Source organism: Mya arenaria, chromosome 16, assembly GCF_026914265.1.
Source record: "Mya arenaria isolate MELC-2E11 chromosome 16, ASM2691426v1".
Taxonomy (NCBI): domain Eukaryota; kingdom Metazoa; phylum Mollusca; class Bivalvia; order Myida; family Myidae; genus Mya; species Mya arenaria.
The window spans coordinates 2,007,741-2,029,943 of NC_069137.1; the positions used below are offsets into that span (position 1 = coordinate 2,007,741).

General features: G+C 35.0%; 1 protein-coding gene across 1 annotated transcript in view; it reads right to left on the reverse strand.

Annotated features, from left to right (window-relative positions):
• Positions 1-1,709: 1,709 nt before the first annotated feature.
• The window catches only part of LOC128222331 (CD109 antigen-like), a 119,124-nt gene continuing 98,630 nt past the window's right edge, over positions 1,710-22,203 (reverse strand). The window contains exons 14-19 of the mRNA XM_052931310.1: positions 21,836-21,927; positions 21,524-21,629; positions 7,358-7,564; positions 6,169-6,432; positions 2,072-2,290; positions 1,710-1,936 (exon numbers count right to left, since the gene is read on the reverse strand). Coding sequence (XP_052787270.1) covers positions 1,710-1,936; positions 2,072-2,290; positions 6,169-6,432; positions 7,358-7,564; positions 21,524-21,629; positions 21,836-21,927 — 1,115 coding nt within the window. The remainder of the gene's footprint in view (positions 1,937-2,071; positions 2,291-6,168; positions 6,433-7,357; positions 7,565-21,523; positions 21,630-21,835; positions 21,928-22,203) is intronic.

Here is a 22,203-nt window from a genome sequence, read left to right on the forward strand (position 1 = left end):
TTCAAATAACTTGAATTTTAGAATTAAGCGTGGTTAAAACGTTAGAAAAAACACATCTGAAAAGAAAAATGTTTGTTTTTATTGTCCATATACAATTAATGCAAATATAAAAATTACTCTGATAAACTATGTAATGCTGTTAACAAAAAATGCGCATTTATCACTACCTATTGGTCCAATGAAAAGTGTCGGAATAAGGCCTGACAGACTCCAGCGACGCATTTAAGAATAGTTTACAGTGCTCCAAGCGGTATATATTGGAATTGGGTTAGTAAACTGAAGTGTATTATAATTTTCAAAATCGGACGACAACTTTCAAACTTATCATGATCCTGAAAGAGAACGATAATTATATTTCAAAAACTGATGTTAAACGAAAATGTGCACGAAAATAAAATTTTAGAAATGTGATTATCTTAAAGAGTAAGCACTGAGAAAATGACACTCCACATGGGAAACTATTTAGATAAATTAATAGGTGTGTAAGCTCAATTAGCTTAACAAAGGGATTATTTATAAAGTCAGGAGGAGAAGAGCACAATTACCACTCATAATGCCATCCATTAAACATGTGGTTATCGTCAGCAATTGCTCTCTAATAAGGCATTTAGTCTCATAATACCATTCATCCATTAAACATGTGGTTATTGTGTTGTATGCAATTACTCTCTAATAACGCACATGGACTCATCTGAAGCTCATATTGCCACCCATTGAACATGTGGTTATTGTCAGCAATTTATCTCTGATAACGCATTTGGACTCCTATTGCCATCCATTGAACATGTGGTTGGTGTCATCAATTGCTATCTAATAACGCATATGGACTCATATTACCACCCATTGAACATGTGGCTATTGTCATCAATTGCTCTCTCATAACGCATTTGAACTTTTAATGCCACCCATGAGAAGAAGCGCATACCGCAACACGGTGATGTTTAGGAGTAATTAATAGCTTTACTGAAATAATGATTGTATAGTGTTGTCAATAAACCAACAAGAGCGTTTATGTTTAGGCGTAGGGGTCAACTAAACAAAGGCAGTGTTATTACAATGTTGGTAGTAAACTTACAAATGCGCTGCCATTTAAGGGTAGGCAGTCACTTGAATTTAGGAGCAAATACAATACTGTTCAGGAGTAGTCAATAACTTCACAAAGGCGACACTGTTTATGTAACAGTAATATGCATTAGTAGTCGGAAGCTTCACAAAGGTGATTATAATGATGAGTAGGCGATATCCTTACAACGACGAATATTCGTATGAACAGCCAGTAACACCTCAAAGACGATGATGTAAAGGAGAAGCCAATAAAATCACAATGGAAATGCTATCAAGAATAAGTCAACAATTCAGCAAGGCCAATAGTCTTCAGAAAAAAATCGAATGCTTCTAAAGGGATATACTGATTATGAGTAGTCCTAAACTTAACAATTTCGATAAAGTGCATGGGTATGCGATGGTTTCTCAAAAGCGATACTAATTAGAACTAAGATAAACTTCAAATCGGATGAAGTTCAATGGAAGGAATAAAAATACAAAGGCGACTTTTAAAATTAAGGCAATAAAATTATAAAAAAAGAATTGGATAGTTTCACAAACAAAAATAACTTTCTGAGAAAATAGATAAAAGACAATACTAAACAAGTGGCAACCAATCAGAGACGATTATTTTTAAGAGGAAAGGGTAACTTATAGAACGATATTTAGGAGTAGGCGATTATTTCACATAGTTGAAGGTTGGTGCCCGGAGGTGACGTCAACTGTCGCAGACGGAGGAACCGACCATATCCGGCCTTGTCACACGTGACCCTCTGCGGCAGGGCGGGGTTGACGGGAGGGCCACCAAAGAAGGCACATAGCGTTCCTGTGTTCTCTGCACATTCGGTATCAGTCTGACACACATACAGCCAAATGTTGATATTTCGTTCGTCTGTGGTAATAGATGGTGAATGGCATGGTTGTATCAAATGATTGAGATACCGTAGTATGATATAAGTATGGACATTTATAAACGAATCATTCTTTACAAGGAATATATTTGCGCTCGGAACTATTATTTACTTACTACAGTCATCGGATCGAAAATATATGTCAACAGCCGTGACAGGAGCAGGCATTTCAAACTCCATCTGCCAGAAGTTGTCCGTACTCAAGGCAGTGTGGGCACAAGGAGGTTGGCGTAAATGGTCTGTCGACAAGTCACCGTCGATGGCTCTGAGGGCCACACTCCACCCTTCGGTATTTACACTCGATAATGTTGCATTAATACCAATCAATTGATTTCCTGAAAAGTAGTTTTTTAATGTGGCAGTAATGCACCAATTGTATCCACGGCCCCAGATCCGGAGGAATACCGGAGAATGCCGGAGAAATTGGCATTGTTTTTACCTTCCTTGTCCCACAGTTCCGACTGATCGAATGCGGTGGTTTTGGTTTTGCACCGACAATTGCTGGGAAATTGGGGATATTATGATATAATGCTTTTCTGGTGACGCAGGTCGAGACGGATACATGTTTACTCACCGAACGATACGTGATACAGGTCACCAGAAAAGCGTTTTATCATAATATTTCATTTATTATAGACCTGCCCATTTAATTATTCCTTTCTATTTTTCGTTTTCAATGTGATGTAAATTTACCGCCATCTGTCTAATACGCAGATGAATTGGAATGTGTTACGTTTTTTTGAGTAATAAAATCAAGGCAGGCTACTACAGCGAAAACGAAGTCTTTGTGTTTTATCTAAATAAACAATTTACTAATACGAAAACAATTATTTAATGTAACGAGTATACACTAATCGTCATTTCCTGTAGACGTAACGTGGCTTTTTTTAACAAGGTAAATATTTGTTGGACTGTTTGACGAGCATAATATGCAGAATTGAGGAAAGTTAAATAGTCAATCGCTATTTCCATCGATGACGCGAATTTGCCTTTTTCTTTGTAATGGAGAGCTGCTCATATTTGTGATAATAAACATGGATAATGCAACAATTAATGAACTTCGAAATGGCAAACTACTAGTTCACTGAAGATGCTGTCTAGATAAATTGTTCTCTGCTTCGTGCTTATCCTCATGGTTCTTTGAATAACATGAGAACCATGTTCCTGAATATTTACATGCTTCTGGAGCTTGAGAAAAGTTAGATAATTTAATGTATTTTAAAGTTGGCGGGTTTTACCGGTTTTTTTGGTCGAGCTATTTTAAGCAACACGAACGTAGTTTCGAAATTACACACGATACTCGCATGATACGGAATCAGAAAAAGATACGGATTTTTCAATACGGCATGCTGTATTTTTACTACTGGATATGGAAAAGGAATTTGATAGGCATACAATAGTCATCCTTACATCGGATGGTCCCGGGACGCGGGGGCATTTGGCGGGGATTTTACAAGCAGTTTGTTGCGCAGTGCGGGGAGTTGACTTGGGATTGACTGAACCGAACGTCAAAGGTATTCCCCGGACCTGTCGGCCATTGTAACAATTGACTGGTGCATAAGCTAATTACAAATACATTCTTCATTTTCAGAAGCATAAAAATACATACAACGTAGAACACCAGCAGTTTCGCATTGATTAAAACTATATACACCAGCTTAAAAGGAAATATCGGTAAGTTGACAGTCAGATGTACAATTTACACGATAAATTTTGCGATAAAATTTCTCATAAATTAATATGAGATGTTTATCAAGGATTGTTAGGTACCGCCTTGGAATGGTCAGTCAAATGTGAATTAACTGGAGGATTAAACAGCCTGTGAACAATTTCAATCTTATCCCAACAATCCCTAATGAAGTAAAAACGTAAAATGTAAATCTTATCAAAGTATGAAATAGCTTGAGGGCACTTTACAATAAAGCAACAAGTCATTAAATGTAAAAGTCGGTGAATAGAAAGATGAAGCTAATCCATCAGGCTGCCCCTATTTCTTTTAACAGCACGGATCTTTCCCTTTAAGCGATTTTTTTTTTATTTTCAAGAATAATTAAATTAAATTTAAAGTGACACTCTTATTCACAATCAATATATACACATGTATAACAAAGATAAATTTTGAGTGATAAACCTTTAACTAATTACTACAAAATGCATTTATAGAAAATATTAGCTACCGATAACAAGATTGTAACCGTATATTTAATAGCTGAAAACGCACAAATAATAAATGACTGGTGGGTCCTAATACATTTACAGTGATCAACCATCGTCTCATAGGGTAGAAAAATCGTGTTTTCTGTACCTTTCTTTCAAATGAAACACGGTATCCTTCATAGTAAATATTGCTTTCTATATTAAATCATCTTTTTCGACAAACTAAAACAATTGTTTACATTCTGATTCATCGTATTTGGGAGTAAGTGTGCGTCTCACACAAAATGGTTATTTCCTTTAAAGGGATTTTCTATTTTCAAGAGTAATTAAAATTGAATTGAACGATTTTGTCATACCAAAATTAATTTGCTAATCTAGTACTAAGCGACTCTCTAGTAAACGCCTCAACACTGTATATAGAAATGGGATCAATTTCTCGAAACTACTTAAAACTGTTATTACAGAAATTAAGCTAAGCTCACTACTTTTGTTTTTATAATAGTTCTGTAATATTTACATCTTTAAAAGTGTGTAGACATTGTATTGAAGGTATCTGTCTTATAATAATGATGCAATAATATTTGTTCAATAAAAACAAATTTAAGTAATAGATCTTGCTTATCAAAATTAGCTTTTTAGGACTGTTAAACGTAAGAATATCGAGAAATCGGGGCCCGTGCTGGTGTTCAATATTGTTTTTACCTGGATATAAGAACGATTTAGGTAATCATATTATCAGTTATTATTAATTGACCAATAGCGTAAAAGAAGTCAATGATACATGACCATAAGATTGACTTATGGCGCATATGAAATAGCACCCCAATCTTTAACAAGTGCAATACTTTGTATTGACACCGACAAACTATTACTTGGTGATTGTAGAACAAAGATATTGGATCGATTTATGTGAATTGTTGAAAAAAAATTAATTGGTATTTTTCTCACTCTTAAAAGATCACTATGCAGTCCATTAACGGTCCAACAAGATTATGTCATGAATATGAAAGGCAATATACAGTCGAACCCCAGGTACCAGCGAAAATACCTCGAGCGACGGAAAACTCGAGTCAAGCGGGACAATTAATCTTTAGTTTAAAGAAATTGGTCCTTTAAATCTATTTCTAGGAATTCAAGCCAAGCGAGTTCGATCAAACGGGGTTTGACTGTATACAAGATATCAAAATGAACGCATTTATGCGACAAATCTAATCATCGTACTATTTATAGTCATTTGTTTCCTAAATATGTTCACGAATTAAATACACAGTCATTGACGATCCTGTTTCCATTTTTGAAAGCTCAACTCTTATGCTTAGCGAAATTTAAAGGTCCATATAATAGGTTGAAGCAAAATGAAAATGTTTCTCAAAGTTTAATGCATGATTATCTTGAACTCATTTGATCAAAACAGAAAAGGGAGATGATTTGTGTACAGATAAAATATATGAAATATGTTATGGCGTTGGTTTTTTAAATGGGGAATATTTGGCCACGTAGGTAATGATTTAAATACAACATTTATATTGTCGAATATATCAATTTGTTTTAATGTGAAAACAAATGAACTTGTTTTTAGTACGTGTTTCTTTTTGCATCAACCTTTTTTGTGCCTTTAGGATTTCAAATTGCTGCTTTCAACAATAAATTTGTTTGTTTTAGTGTAAAATGTCTGCCCGCGCCCGTTGGCTACATTTTAACTCGACCACGCCGTGACACCAAACCACGACCATGAGCAACACACTCACTGAAATCGATAATGCTTATCTCATAAAGAATATTCATTGCTACTGAAAACAGCATTTGTGTTTGTTTGGGTTTATGAAGGTATTCCCGCACAGACAAGCTGCTCTATGACTCGATCTAGTCGTGACGGCTTAAGGTAGAGCACGACCACGTTATTTTGTTTCAAATTTATATCCGAAGATTGGTATACAATTTATGCAGCATGTACCTATCCAAAACAGAACATGTCTTTGACGGTTATATAATTTTATAGGTTAATATATTGTCTGGTTAAGGTTATACTTTGTTTTTATGTAAAGAAATACGGTACCTGGTGGACTTTCTGCGAAGTAAGTAGACCAGCCTACGTCGTGGACAAACGTCGACCATAGTGATTGGTCGAATGGGCTTGTGTCTAGCAGATAGCATGTCCGTAGGTTGTGGTCATAGCTGATGATCATACACTCGGTGTTGGCACTGCAACGCATTCCACATCGTGCAAGACTGATCTGGTTATACGTCCTCATTGGAGGCACTGCTGTGCACTTGAGGTTTCTAATTTGATTGAATTCAATTTCTTTTACGTCCTTTAAAACTGCATGTTGGTATAAAAATGTTATTATACACAACGTTAAAAATGATGCGACGTTGGTGCACATTTTCGTTTGTTTTTACTAGTATTAACTTGCATCTGCAGAAGTATCACCGCAATATCCTACCTCTTGTTAAAGAAATATGATTATTCTAGACCCGTCATGCGGCATAGAATGCTCAAACTGATAATTACCTGAGCTTTATGGACATTAACTCAATATGATATACAATACATGTTTACATTCATACTCTTTTAAGTTGTTTCGTCTATACCTGCTTAATTAAAAGTGTTTGCAAATACACTGAGACTATTGACATTTCTCTACTCTTTTGCAGGACGCTTTAATTGCATAACTCGAAAGCAGTTATTATACAAAACTTGATTATAAGCCATTCAATATTATCTGATGTTCCTTGGCCGAAATACATATCTACCTCGGCTCATGCTAAAGCTCTTGAAATAATTAATGCTTTTTAATATGAAAATATATCTAAAATTATGACAGACACGCAAGGAAAAAAAAAGCAATAACTAAGACAAAACAAAAATAAAGAAACATGGTAGAAGCCAAACTCTTATTAAACGTGATACATTTTGAGTCACCAATCATGTTTTTTACTGAATTTGTCGTTCATTAAGACCGATCGTGACATTATTGTGATTTTTGTCCTAAGAGGCTAAGCGCGTTTTCTTTGAACCACTTATATAATTATGACGTTTTCGGACATTCTTTTACACGAAAGAGTGTTGTCGATAACAAAATTCAGATGCACAAACGTGACAGTATTTTATTTGCCAAGGAATGAGAGTCTTAACATGTTCCCTTTAGTAACAATGAATAAGGAAAACCCCAAATTTATCAGTAATTGATCTTTAACATGCACTATCAGACTTATCGCCACAACCAGAACAATATAGGAGGTACCGCCTGTCCCAGTCAAAACCCTCACCGAGCCATTCCCATCCATCCATCTGTCCATTGGCATCGTAATGCTCTCTATACCACTGCACCGGGATGGCACCCCACCATCTTCCTTCCGCAACCATCTGTCGAACCGACTCAAACCAGCCGTTGGAATATCTCGGCATGATGGTTCTTCGTACACAGGCTGCTCCGTAACACTCGACTGATCTGGACGAAGGTTATCCATCAAATGAAAAAAAAGTTCAAAACTTCATCTAAGGTCGAAAATATGGACCAATGAAAATCGAAGAAAAATGCTCAAGAAAATTGAAAATTTATCTGAAATTTCCAAATCCAACTTCCCGCCTTAATTTGCGGAAGAGAGGGACACTCTTCTCTGGGCTTTAGCTTTAGGTCTAGACTTTAGGTTCCAGAGGGATGCCTCTATTGGGTATGATCAGTAGTAAGTGAAACATTTTCATGCGAATTTAAATTGCTCACGGATTCAAGGAATACAAATCCCTATTTGTTTAATGCGAAGTTTACATTGATGTGTAAGACGGGGTTACGTAAAACAAAACGTGTGCCGGCTCTTTGACAGTTCTAGGCGGAGTAAAGCTATACACGAAGAACCTGAAATGTCTGCAAACGTAACATATCTATAACGCTAATACAGCAAGTTGAAAATGTTTTGATGCATCCATTCCAAACACATTGACCGTTAGACCACGCCCCAAGCAATACGTAAACATTGCAAAATAATGTCTTAAAATTGTATACGTAAGGATGCGAATACGTTTAATTGTTGTATAAAAAATGCAGTGGATGATTCCGTTATATTTTTCACATATCTGTCTAGGTCTAATTATGAAGATCACACTGAAACGACTAGTATTTTGCTTAAATTGAGCCTGTGATGGTTCGTTAACAATAATCGGATTATTTCACGACCAACAATGACGGTAGTTCGAAATCTCCTACGGGTGTAGGTTCTTTTCCTACCATCTTTTTTTTAAAGGACGCCTGCACGCGCAACAACGAACATGATGGAACGGCAATTGATAGGCCGCGAATACTTCGAACCAACATGTTTATGCTTGTAGCCTTCATAATGTCCACTGCTCATCTCGAAATCCTTCGCAATAATGACAATGAATGGGGCATCGCTAATAAGATCGCGCGGTATTGCGCAACAACAAAAAAATGAAATTTATTTCATTTACACATCGCTCCCAAACATGGTAATATTAATTTACAAACATTCTCATAAACATAGTGGTTACTTTACAAACCGTTCAAAACATAGATACAATATCGTTCTCCAAAATGGGCAGATTTAAAATTGATGTGCCAACATATCTTATGGGAGCATTTTTAATTCGCCCGCAGAAGACACTGCTATAAAATACATTTTTATAGAGTAAGGCAATTTGATAAAGATATGATGAATACATATAAGGCTGGGAATTGCATGTTTAAGAGTCATATTGAAAGTACTTTTGGCGGTAAAAGATTATTGTGAATAAGAAGGGTCAGAACTTCTTTTATAATATTCCAATCAAGACTGGTCAAGTCAAGTTTAAAATTGACCGCAAAATGGATTTGATTGAACAATGCCTTATTGGTAAAATATTGGTGCAGGATAAGTAAGCCATGGGCACTGCAATGCATATACATACAGATTAGTGAAATTGTGCTTTGAGCAATTGGAAATAGAGATAAAAAAAGGTCTGTAGTATAACCGCACAGGAGTCCATGATAAAGATGTGGTAAATTACACCAATAAAGATAATAACCGTTGAATGAACACAAATACGTTCTAACTGGCTGTCTATGCCATTTTATACTAAAAGACATGAGTATAGTTTCGCAGGAGTCCTTGTTGAATCATGTTAAAACGTGAAAGATGTAGTAATTTAAATCAGTGAAGATGACTATCGTTGAATTTAAACTACGATGCTAACTTCCTATCTATGCCAGTATTGTCATAAAACTGTACTTAAAGAACTACAACTAGAGATAGGCACCATTAGTTTAAGCATTATTTTATTACAAAATTTACAGACAATCATGCTATGACCAACTTGCTCCCAAGGCAGCAAGTGTATAATAGTTTGCCTACAATATAATGTCACCATGGTAATGGCCGTAGAAATAATATGTTGACGAAAAGATGAAATATAATAAAGCATGACCAACTATGGCCCTTATTCATACATTCTTACTGTTAGAAAAGCTGATTAACAACAACACTATTTCCCGCTGTTACACAAGATACGGTTAGGACATGGTTTGTTTTTAATTGTCCCCAAGAAAGGATATCACTCTAATTGGCATATTATGATTTAGTTGGTTATTGTTATAATATATATATTGAAATTAAACAAGCCATTCCTGTACAACTTTCGTCCTTTAGTAAAATGAATCCGTCATAGAATATATACAGTCATTTTTTATCATTGCGTATATTAAAACCTATAAAAGTCTTTGGTGGAAAATATAACAGGCATGCTAAAGGAATGAAAATAAACCGAAATCAAAAGTCGTTCAGATTCGATCAAATTCTCAAGAACAACCCGATGATGAAGAGGTGTCTCGCGAGAGAATTAATACGCTGCTCAACACAGAGTAGAAAGCGGCCAGTTTATTTGCAGATAGTAATGTCGTCTTCTATGAAATAGCTTTTATTTAGAAAATAATTAACAAATTCAATTAACGCATGTTTCCGGGCGCTATCCTTAATTATGTTTTGGGCTTCATGTACATATCAAATTTCAGTCGAATAAACCATTGACATTGCTGTCAAAAATACGGTTGAAAGTTGTTTGAGAGAAAACGAAATTAATTGAATATCTAAGCCGTAGACTAATTACGCATTCTATTGTTCGTTTTGTAAACTTACCTCTCCAGTTGCAATTGAACACATCAACATGAAAAACAAATATTGGCTTATAACGAAACTCAAAAATAATAATTAAATTCTAAAGGAAGATCCCGATTATTTGCTGTTTTTTTTCCTATGAAAGAGCTAGTCCTACATTCAAACATCATTGTTTTTGGGAAAAAGATTAGAAACATTTTTCTGAAATGATCGAAATGATTAAAATTAAGCATAATTCGTAACAAATCACATGTTTATATATTAAAACATATTCAAAAAGTAAAAAGTAAGAAAGACTACTACGCTTAATTGTATCAACTACAGCATCATAGTTAGTGTTGCTATGTGTCCCAACTTCCGATAGAACACAATATAGTAATTTCCATATCGACAATGTGTTTTTTTTTCTAATTTTGGATAGTTTGAATCAGAAAGAGTTATCATTGAATGTATTACTGAAACACAAAATATAGTACAGTAAGTGAATTTAGCATCACAGTTGTGTGAATGTTGAGTTTGTCAACAATTGACCTCCTTCAATGCATTGAGTCCAACCGGAGGATAGTTTTTTGCGGATAAGGGGTTTCCGTAGAACACCCCTCTCTCTTCAAATTAACAAAATAAAGTAAAAACTGTATTTTCCCCTTCAAACTTTTTTGTGAAGAAGTATTTCCAGATAAGTACCTTTGCCCGCTGACAAGAAGGATTTCAAGCATGACCAACTATATTGATCTACTATTCTGGAGCGGATGAAAAAGCATAGTAGATATTTTCGTTATAGTAGCAGTTTCTTTATAGAAAGATTGAACCAAAATTGGACTCTAACCTGCAATCTGTGCTAGACTTTAACTTCTTCGAAAAATACATATAAACACCATTATTTATATAGTTTGATTGATTTTTATCTGGTGTAAATATGAATATTCAGTTAGCTTAACATATTTTCCTTCTTATTTGTATGCTCTTTGTTCATGCAACTGGACTTGACAGGCCTGGCTTCATGTATTAAGTATAATCATTGACAGGCGAATGCGCACAGTGTTTGCATCAGGATTGCCATCATAACAGTCTTAAGTATGTCATCTCCTTATGAATTGCAAATTGAAAATTACTGGATCACTTTAAATTATCGGTTATGACTGGATCACTTTGAATCTAGGTAACAAAGCATGTCGCCTACGGTAATTTGTAAAACATATTAGTATATATCTTTAAGCCCACAGTAAATGACCGTTCCGAAGAGGGTAAATCCACTATTTATCGGTAAAGCTACTATGATGAGTGTGTTCACTGTGTGGTGTTTATATCTTTGTATGTGGTGTCTGTATGCTATATATATAGCTTATTCGCGTTCGGGACAATACTTTGTGCCTATAAACAGGTTTTAATTTCGATTTTTTACGAATTGTCTTCTCCCTATTGATTGTTTTCTATTATCGTAAGATAACACCGGATTATTTCGATGTATTTATATTTGAGTTAGACAGTGTTATGTAAGCGATGTTATGCTTTTTCATTACTGAACTATATATTTAATTCCGATCGTCTCTTATAATAACATAATTGGCCATGTGACACCCTTGTCGAAAGTCAAGATACCGATCAATTCTATAATCTTAATTATAATAATAATGTTATAAACCTTCCGTGACCTGCCATTGATGAAATGCGAATACACGTTATTTACAAATCCGAACTGTTACACTGACATAAAGTGTCTTCCCGCCTGATATCATTAATGTAAACCTGGCATGTGTCTGAACATAGACACATGGAGTTTCCATAAGATCGACTCCATTTTGTTAAGAAAATTTACTTTTGGACAAACAACTCTCTTGTAAAAAAACTGATTGTGAACTGATCAACAGACGTGTTAACGTTTCATTAGTTTTAATACGAATGAGGTTACTCAATTAGTGTGTATTGATTTTCAATATCAATTAACCAGTATTTTTACGAATTTAAAATTCGTGCTAGAAGACACTTAAATTTAAAAATAGAAATTTAAATAAACCGAAAACAGTTCAGCATATGACGTATTAATAGCGCCCGCCGGAAAACAATCATCGTAGTTCAGTATGATATAATAAATATCAGATATTTAAACGCTTTGAATGAAATTGACGTTATTTGGTTTACATTTTATGCTATCACCCTCTATGGTTTCTGAAATTGATATATAGTCAAACGATTTCAAATGTTGTACAGTTTCTCATATTGTTTGTCTTATGGCTACAAAATATGCTATTCATCGGCAAACAAAGGTAGTTTATATGAGCAAACAGTTGCTAGGGCGATTTGTTGCAAACCCGTTTGTGTACCAAACCATGTTTTACATATATCATCACGTATTTGACTTTTGTCTGCTATATTTAACTGGCCTTAGTAAAATGATTGCATAATTGATATATTTGAGTCAAAAGTTATTTTAATAAAGGATTTTTTAGGAATATTTTTCAGATAAACATAGTTTCTCATTCTAACCTATCGCCCTCAAGCTTATGTACTAAATACATCAAAACAAAAAACTCAAAATACTTCGAGCCTCGCGGATATCGAGCAGTGTGGGAAATACTTTTTTGAATGCATAATGTTCTTTGTTTCGTTAAATACGTTAAATAAAGCCATGTTTACCTTGTTTGTTATTTTTCTACGTTATCTCCAGGTGAGAGGGATATATACTGAAAGCCATATGTTATTTCCCTACGTTATCTCCAGTTGAGAGGGGTATATACTGAAAGCCATATGTTATTTCCCTACGTTATCTCCAGTTGAGAGGGGTATATACTGAAAGCCATATGTTATTTCCCTACGTTATCTCCAGTTGAGAGGGGTATTTACTGAAAGCCATATGTTATTTCCCTACGTTATCTCCAGTTGAGAGGGGTATATACTGAAAGCCATATGTTATTTCCCTACGTTATCTCCAGTTGAGAGGGGTATATACTAAAAGCCATATGTTGTTTTCCTGATTTCGGCAAGCCTCGTTACCTGGCAACGCAGGTGCCCTCGATTTTTCTATTCGGAACGGAAACATAAGAGATATATTATTATATCCGTGTTCAATCGTCAATATTGCCAAACCAAAGAAAACTGTAAAATTTAGAACAAGTAATTACTTAGGCTGGTACTCGGCATCAACATTGGGAAACATATTGGGGGCGAGAGAGGTGTGTACAGCTAAACACGTTTAAACTAGTGAACCGTTAATATACTGACCATTTCATGATGGTCATGTTATCATTTACTGATTAAGCTATTTGTTTCATGTATGGTATGTATGTCAGTATACATTTGACCTGAGCCTTGCGCTTTTAAATGGATTGGTTTCTGCTTTATTCCGCACTTGAAATATAATTAGAATTTGATATTAATCCGCGTTATCCCTGCAAAAGTGTGCGTTTGAGTACCGCTAAATTTGGTGATAGTGTGTATTTCCATGTTCTTGTTAGATCATTTACAATTTAACATGTTATTACAAATGCTATTAGTAGATATTTACACCACAACTTCCATTCCTGAAATTAACTGCATTTCGGCAATTGCGAATATTGTTTGATGAACGCAAGAACTTCGGATATTTCCGGATCGCGAATCATCGCATAACAATATACATGAAACATGAAAAATGTTTATCTTGTTATTGTTCGTATTGTGTCCGCAGATCCCACAAAAAAAAATATTAAATTAAATAAGAAAAGAAGACAGAGTTTATTTATGACATTTTAAATTCATTGTCGTCATTAATGTTGCAGTTTTACGTTTAAAGGTGATTTCAAGTGGTTGAACTTTTCCCGCGTTATTGTGACGTAATTTGATAAACTGTCTCCGGTTACAGTCGGGTCGTCCTATTAACAGAGTGGATATATAATTTCTGCAAGTTTTCTATAGTGAAATGAAGTACTTTTCAACAATTCTTGAATAAAATAAGCGCCTATCGACTATGAACGCAGTTTGACTGGATAAAGTACGTGTTAAATCTTTCGGACCCAAACACTTTGACCAGCCCAACTGCGTTCATACCCTTATAATGACATCAACCCCGCAATTTATTTTTCAAGTGCTAGACAATTTTCTCGACAATTCGTTCTAAAAGTAGCATTTATAATAGTAAAATTTGTATAAATGTGAGGTTTGCTACACTCAATTTGCAATAATGGTTTCTTTGTAAACCGATATACCTCCATTACTGAATTAGAGTGTTTTTGTTAAGCTAATTAAAATAAAATTAAAAACTGATAAAGAAAACATTAGTACTTCTGTATATCTTTCAATTCAATTTTAAGATTCGATAACAATTATCCTGCATCCATTATTAACTAGAATTTTGTTATAGATAACCATTGATATCATTTTATGAATATTCAGAACCATGTAATTCGCTTTTGTATGTTCCACAATTATATATTTATTTAACTAAATATGTCTCAGCGAGTTATCCCTGCACTCTGAAGTAATCTTAACGATATGAAAATAATAATGAAACATGCAAACTACAGAGACAAATACAGTGTCGACACAATTGACAAGGATTCCTAAATTCCCAAGAAATGCACAACGCTGGAGTCTAACACACATTTAAAGAGTTTCTCAAAAAGTACAAAACAACAAGACGGACAACGCATGCAACAAAGTATTTGTAATAGGGTATATGGGCGTGTAAACTAGTTTAAGGTTTGTCATATTTGTCGCCAAACATAGATTACTCATTTAGAATAGAAAACATTGAGATCCAGCAATTGACTTTAATCTTTAATCTTCGACATTCGAGGCTAAATTCTAAAAATGAAGTAGGTATTTAACCGGGTATTCGATATATAGCGGCGCGAAAACCATCCGCTATTGAGCTAGCTTTAATAGGGTCTCGGTAGAGTATCCGCTTGTAGGTAGAGGGGTATGGGCTTGATCGACATAACATGTATATATCATTTGTTTGTCTTTTGTCGCATTTTGCACCGAACGAATATTCCTCACTTAGTAATAATGATCGAGAAATTTACCTTAGTATTCGACCGAATTTTTGAAGGTTGATTAGACTTGTGTAACCGGGTTTCGGATATACAGTGTCGAATGCATTGTCTTTTTCTAGCTCAAAATGCGAAGATATTAATGTCCGCCTGCAAAGTGCTGGGTCGTGCGGTTGACAAACTTATTATTCCATAACCGTAACTTTCATCAGCGGGGGTAGCCGCTTTAGTTACAGTTCTAAATCATATTTAGACTATTACCATTTTCTTCCACGATTAACATAATCCAAACGCTTGAAATTAAACAAATCATGTAGACACGGTGAGAAGCTTCACCCTTATTCAATTCAATTAAAATGTTATCTCTTCATCAGAAGTTGAGAAAACGCAACACTAAAGTATTGCTAAAGTTTTCAAAAATAAAGGTCACAAAGTGAGATGTTTCAATCTAACGACCGTTCAATCCCTAACAGAAATAAAAGCCTTTCAACTTATAGCTTAATTATTGTTCAACCCTTACCTGGATGGATATTAAACCCTTATAGTGATGACTCTAAGTAAGTTTGATAAATGTCAACGCCTATATTAAATACATTTCAACCCCTATCATTTTTGTCATCAGGAACTGTTTTGTGGAAACCTCATATTTTCGTATATATATTATAATCTTATTCTAATAGGTCAGAATACATGTTAGTTGAAATGTGATAATTATTTAGTTAAGATAATTATACATGTGCTACAGTAAAATAAAATATCTTCAGTTATGAATAAACACAGGATATAATATTGATTAGTGTTTGTTTTGGTAGCTATTTCTCATTGTGTGTAATTATTGTGTAAAAAACAACAACAAAGTATCAATAGCTGATCGTTCAAATGTATAACAAAACAGTGCAATGGTCTTTGATATATATTTAATAAAATGTGAATGACACAAGGAATGAAACCAAAAGGTACAATCCCATTGGTCGAAACTTAAGAATGCCCTTTTGAGAGGCACAATGCAAGAGTCCAAACGACAAAAAAACTAGAGACAATAAACCACAAAATACCACAAACCCCTTTAAAAAGGTTTAGCCGGTAAACGACGGGATTATAGCTGAATATGAGCTTTAAGAATCATTTTCAATGACTCATAAGTTGAAAAGGGTTTTTTCTTACAGTATTATACTCTATCCCATTTACTTAAGATATGTTGTATGTCAGATTTATAATCATATTAAATCATTACATACGTCTATTATTTACCGTGAATGATATATGGAAGAATTTAAGACTCAAAACCAAACCGGAAGCACGTTTAATTTATTAATAATTAATAATTAGACATTCTATATTAAGATCATAATTCTGATAACTAGATATAGTTGGCAACAATTATGGCCGACTGGACCAATGAGATATTGTCTATTTATAGGTCATATACTAATCTAAGAAAATTAACCACACATGAAGCTAGCAAACTTTAAAACGAAACGAAACAATGTAAAGTATTTATGTTGTTAAAATGTATAATTATAAAGCTTTGAGCTATCAGAAAGGTATTTCTATTTTAAAGAATATTTTGCGAAATATGCTGCCAATATTTTAATTGCAACAGCATACTTTAATTCGGGCCTCACGCAATAGTCATCATGTAAATTGTGCATCTGACTGTCAATGCACAAATACACGGTTTATTGAAGTGAAGAAAAGACAGGCTTAGCAATATTTCCTTTAAGCTGGCGAAAAGTGGCTTTCAAATCGTTTGTGTACATATGTTTTTTGCGAAAACTACAGAAACAATCTCAGTAACAAAACGTTTAAACATTAACCCGGTTTAATGGCACTGGGCAAACGCCAAAAGACATAGAACATAAAAACAAATATCACAACCAAGAAACATGGAAGAACTGCACAAAACTCCACAAACAGCACAGTACATTCATAACATATATAACAAACTAGGTATGTTTACATGTCCATCTAGCGTTTTAATCAAGGCGAGACTGCTTTATTATACGTTGTATGCATTTTATGCTTCCAAAAATGAAGAATGTATTTTTAATTTGTCTTATGCACCAGTCAATTGTATCAACGACCCCTAGGTCCGGGGAATTCCTTTGATGTTCGGCTCAGTCAATCCGAGGTAAAATCCCTGCGGTGCGGGGACAAACTTGTGATACCCCCCCCCCCTTCCCCCCGGGGACATCATATGTAAGGCACATTCCCATAAATTGTCGGCGCAAGAACAAATCATCGCATCAATGAAAACTGTTGAGTAACATGGACGGTAAAAACACTGCTTATTTCACCGGCTATCCCCGGTATGCCCCCGGACCTGGGGGGGGGGGGGGCATGGATACAATTAGTGCATTACTGCCACATTAAAAAAAAACTGCATTCTTTTCAGGATATCAAGTTTTTGGTATTAATGCAACATCATCGTGTGCACAAAAGGAAGGGTGGAGTGTGGCCCTGAGAGCCATCGACGGTGAGATGTCGACAGACCATTGACGCTTTCCTCATTGCGCCCACACTACCTTGAGTACAGATAACTTCTAGCAAATGGAGTTTGAAATGCCTGCTCCTGTCACGGCTGTTGACATCTCGATCCGGTGACATGAGTAAGTAAATCATAGTTCCGAGCGCAAATATATTCCTTGTAAAGAATAATTCGTTTATAAATGTCCAAGCTTAAATCATACTACGGTATCTATATATATACGGTAACCAAGTAATTTACCTTATTTTACCACAGATGCACGTAATGTTAACATTTGGCTGTATGTGTGTCAAACTGATACCGAATGTGCACGAAACACAGGAACGCTCTGCGCCTTCTTTAGTGGCCTACCCGTCAACCCCACCGTGCCGCAAAGGGTAACGTGTGACATGGTCGGATATTGTCGGTTCCTCCGTCTGCGACAGTTGACGTCACCTTCGGGCACCTATCTTCAACTATGTGAAATACTCGCCTTCTCCTAAAGAACATTTATTAGTTTACCTTTTGTCGATAATCGTCTGTGAATGGTTGTCACTTGTTTAGTATTGCCTTTTATTTATTATCTCAGAAAGGTATTTTGTGAAGGTATCCAATTCTTTTAAATAACTTTATTGCATTGATTTTAAAAGTCGCCTTAGTATCATTATCTCTTCCCGTGAACCTTGTCCGTATTGAAGTTTGTCTTAGTCCGAATTAGTATCGCTTTTGAGAAAGCATCGCAAACCTATGAACATTATCGCGATTGGGAAGTTAAAGCATACTCCTAAGCAGTGTCTCCCTTGAGAAGCGGTCGTTTTCTTTTAACGACTACCGAACTTGTTCAGTTGTCGACTTCTTCTTGATAGCATCTCCATTGTGAATTTATTGCTACTCCTTAACAGCATCGTCATTGTGAAGATATCGCTTACTCATAATATATATCACCTTTGTGAAGCTTCCGACTTCTAATACATAGTATTGTCGCCTAAACAGTGTCGTCTTTGATTGAGTTATCGAATGCTCCTAATTGCATTGTCTCGTGAAGTGTCTGCCTACTCTTTAATAGCAGCACTTTTATAAGTTTACCAACAACATTTTAATAACACCGCTTTTGTAAAAGTGTCCCCTACACGTAAATATAAACGCGTTCGTTTATCGAAAACTAATTGCTCTATTGGAGTGCTATTGCTGACGAAAACCACATGTTTATTCAATGGCAATATAAGGAGTTATTGTGCTCTACTCATCCTGACTTTATAAATATTGCCCTTGTAGAGCTTATTGAGCTCACACAATTATAAATACATTTGAATAGTTTCCCCTGCGGAGTGTCATTGCCCTACTCTTAAAGATAATCGCATTTCTAAAATTCAGTTTTCGTGTTATAAAAATGTCTTCTCGTAGAAAATATCGGTTTTTGGAATATAATTATTGTCCTCTTTCAAGATCATGATTAGTTTGAAAGTTGTCTTCCGATTTTGAAAATTATAATCCACTTCAGTTTACTATTCCATTTCCAATATACACCGCTTGGAGCACTGACAACTATTCTTAAATGCATCGCTGGAGTCTTATTCCGACACTTTACATTGGACCCATACGTAGTGATAAATTCACATTCGTTGTTAACAGCATTATATAGTTTATCAAAATAATACTTATATGTGCATTACTTATGTATGGGGAAAACGTTTTTCTTTCAAAAGTGTTAATCACTTTTAATTCTCAAGTGACTTGAATTACTGTCAAATTTGTTGGATTATTTGCGAATGTAATTCGGCGAACTGGCAAGGGGAATACCGCGAAAATGATCCGAAATCCAGCAAATAAAAGCTCAACAGGCAGTGTATAGTGTAATTGGCTGGATTCCAGTGAATCATACTACGGCATATGAAACACCACGAAATTGGCCGGACTTCGGCGAACCTTAATAAGGCATGCGAAATACCACGAAGTTGGCCGGACTTCGGAAAACCATAACAAGGTATGCGAAATACCACCAAACTTAAATTTAAATAAGGGTTCTTAATTGAGACCTAGCTCCAGAGAACAAACACTATTGCACATCATAAATCACTTTATACAAAACTTAAACGTTTCTGATAGTTGGTATTTAGAATGGAAATAATTCTATGACAAAACACATAGAACATGTCGCAAGGACGGACACACACACAGGATGGGATTGATAGGCACCCCAAAACCCTGTCACAAAGCAACAAATTTCGGGACTTTTATTTAGTTTTCTTACACTTACCAATCTTTCAATCAAATTGAGAAGAGCTTTACCGACCAACACCAATCTGAAAATGATTATCAAATCCATTAACATATTGCATGATTTAAACATAAAGTGAAACCAAAAAGAATAATATCAATTACTCATTGAATTGTCTTATACTTTACCACAGAGAAGCTAAGTGCGGATGCGCAAATATACTTTCGAAATATAAGGCGAAATATATAAATGTAGGAATTTTAACCGTAAATGCTTTTACAAAACAAACTATTATCATTTGTATTTAAAATCGTTTAAAGGTATACTTAAGGCAAACTATGCTAGCCGGTTGATATGTGCGACTGTATCAGTTATCGCTTCGTGCGTGAATTTACAACACACTAGACCACCAACCGCATGCGAAATATACAATACGCTTAAAATCGAAGTGATGCAAACCCACAGATAAGCGGAATAAAATTATGCTTCATATATGTAGTTTTGAATCCAAAAATTGGAAACAAACAAATCGGGTGAAAACGGAATTTGTTATGATTTTCCTCTCAACAGGATGCTTAAGAAACCTTTTTCATTGTTATGCTTTTCATGTTTCGTTCTTTTTTGTATTAATTGTTTTTTTTTATAATAACCAAAATTTGCTTTTGTGCGACTTTTTAAAAATCATCCTTGCATGTAAAGACAATATAATTTTAAACAACACACTATGACTTTAAACTTGAACTTACCTGCGGAAAGGATAGCTCATTGCACCATTCACACAAGGGGCACACTTGGCAAATAGTTGTACTTTTTAGAATTCCCGACTCGTAGGTTGTAACAGCTTGGTAAGCTGAAATAAATTCAGCTATAAGTAGATTTCAATTATCCTAGTTGTGTCAGCATCACATGAAAACAAAAAGTAGTTCGTGAACATGAAATACTCCCATGTTAGCGTATGGTTCTAATACAAAAAAGTCGAATATAATTTGTAATGATACATTATTTTACATCAAGTTCAACTATTTTTCATTTGATAAAATAAAATGACCGTCGGCATCTGGTTAACACTTATAACAGTAGCATGGCATAAACACTGCAGCTTATGTAAAGTACAAACTATATAAGTTCTAGTATAATTATATTTTTTTTGGTTTAGGTCGATAATGTTTCTAAATTATTATTTAATTTTTAGCCTATGCAAAAGTAGACGAAAAAGGTGTAAGAGTGTGTTAAGACCGCTCGCACCTAATGGCTGCTAAGATATTTCGGCATCCACCGCATCGTTTAAAGAAGAAGTTTTGAAGCCAAAAACAGGTATTTTTACCCGCACTACTACACGAGGTATAACACAAACGAACTAACAATTGCGCCAATCCGCGCTTAAATTTTAATCCCACTCCGCTTAATTAAAAGGGGCGGTGTGAATGAAATCAAAGCGTTACACGAAAGAAGACGAAATGGCTAGTTCGAATTAATCCGCAGAGCATGTCATATTGTTCGATTCCAATGTGTAATCTCATAGAGGGGTCCAGAGCCTCGGTTACCGTTGCATAGGAGGAAAATCAGTACAGTAGTAAAAAGCTGATCATGTTTAGAGAATCTTCAATGAAACATGTATAGTTCAATCTCAATGATGACTTTTCAGTCAACTTACATGGCTCGTAGTAGTCATATACCATCACATGACATGCTTGGCTTTTCACAACAGGGTCCGAACGATCCATTTTGACATCTACACACACTTGCGAATTTACCGCTAGCTTAAAATATCATTTATATATATGTTTATAGTAAAGAACGCAATTTGAAACCCATAATGACAAAAACGAAGAACAATTTAGGAACGTGATGACTTTAAATGTGTAAAACTTTTTCATTTGAATACAAAAAGTAATGGTCATTGGTTTTAGTATTCATTGACGTACAACGTCCTTCTATTTTAAGATATTAAAGAGCATGTACATACACTATCAAAGTAAAGAACATGAAACCGGCCGTTTCTTTCCTGTCGTTTGATAGTGGTTTGTACGTTGAGTTTGTCGACATCCGTCATGAAGCCTGAAATAAAGATACACTAGTAGTATTGGCATTCACTCAGATGGTTCAGGTACATACAAATTGACCCTATTTTGTTGTTCTGAATAAAACATTTAATATTGCTTCCCTTGACAGACATGACAAATATTTAAATGGTGTCGAAACAATGCTTTGTTTTACGAAGAATTAAAAAAAATAATAACAATCTACGTTGCTTTCTCTGACTGATAAGATTATAAATATCTTCCATGGCTTAAAGTGTGGACGATATGTTCATTCCGACTCGTGCGCAGGGTG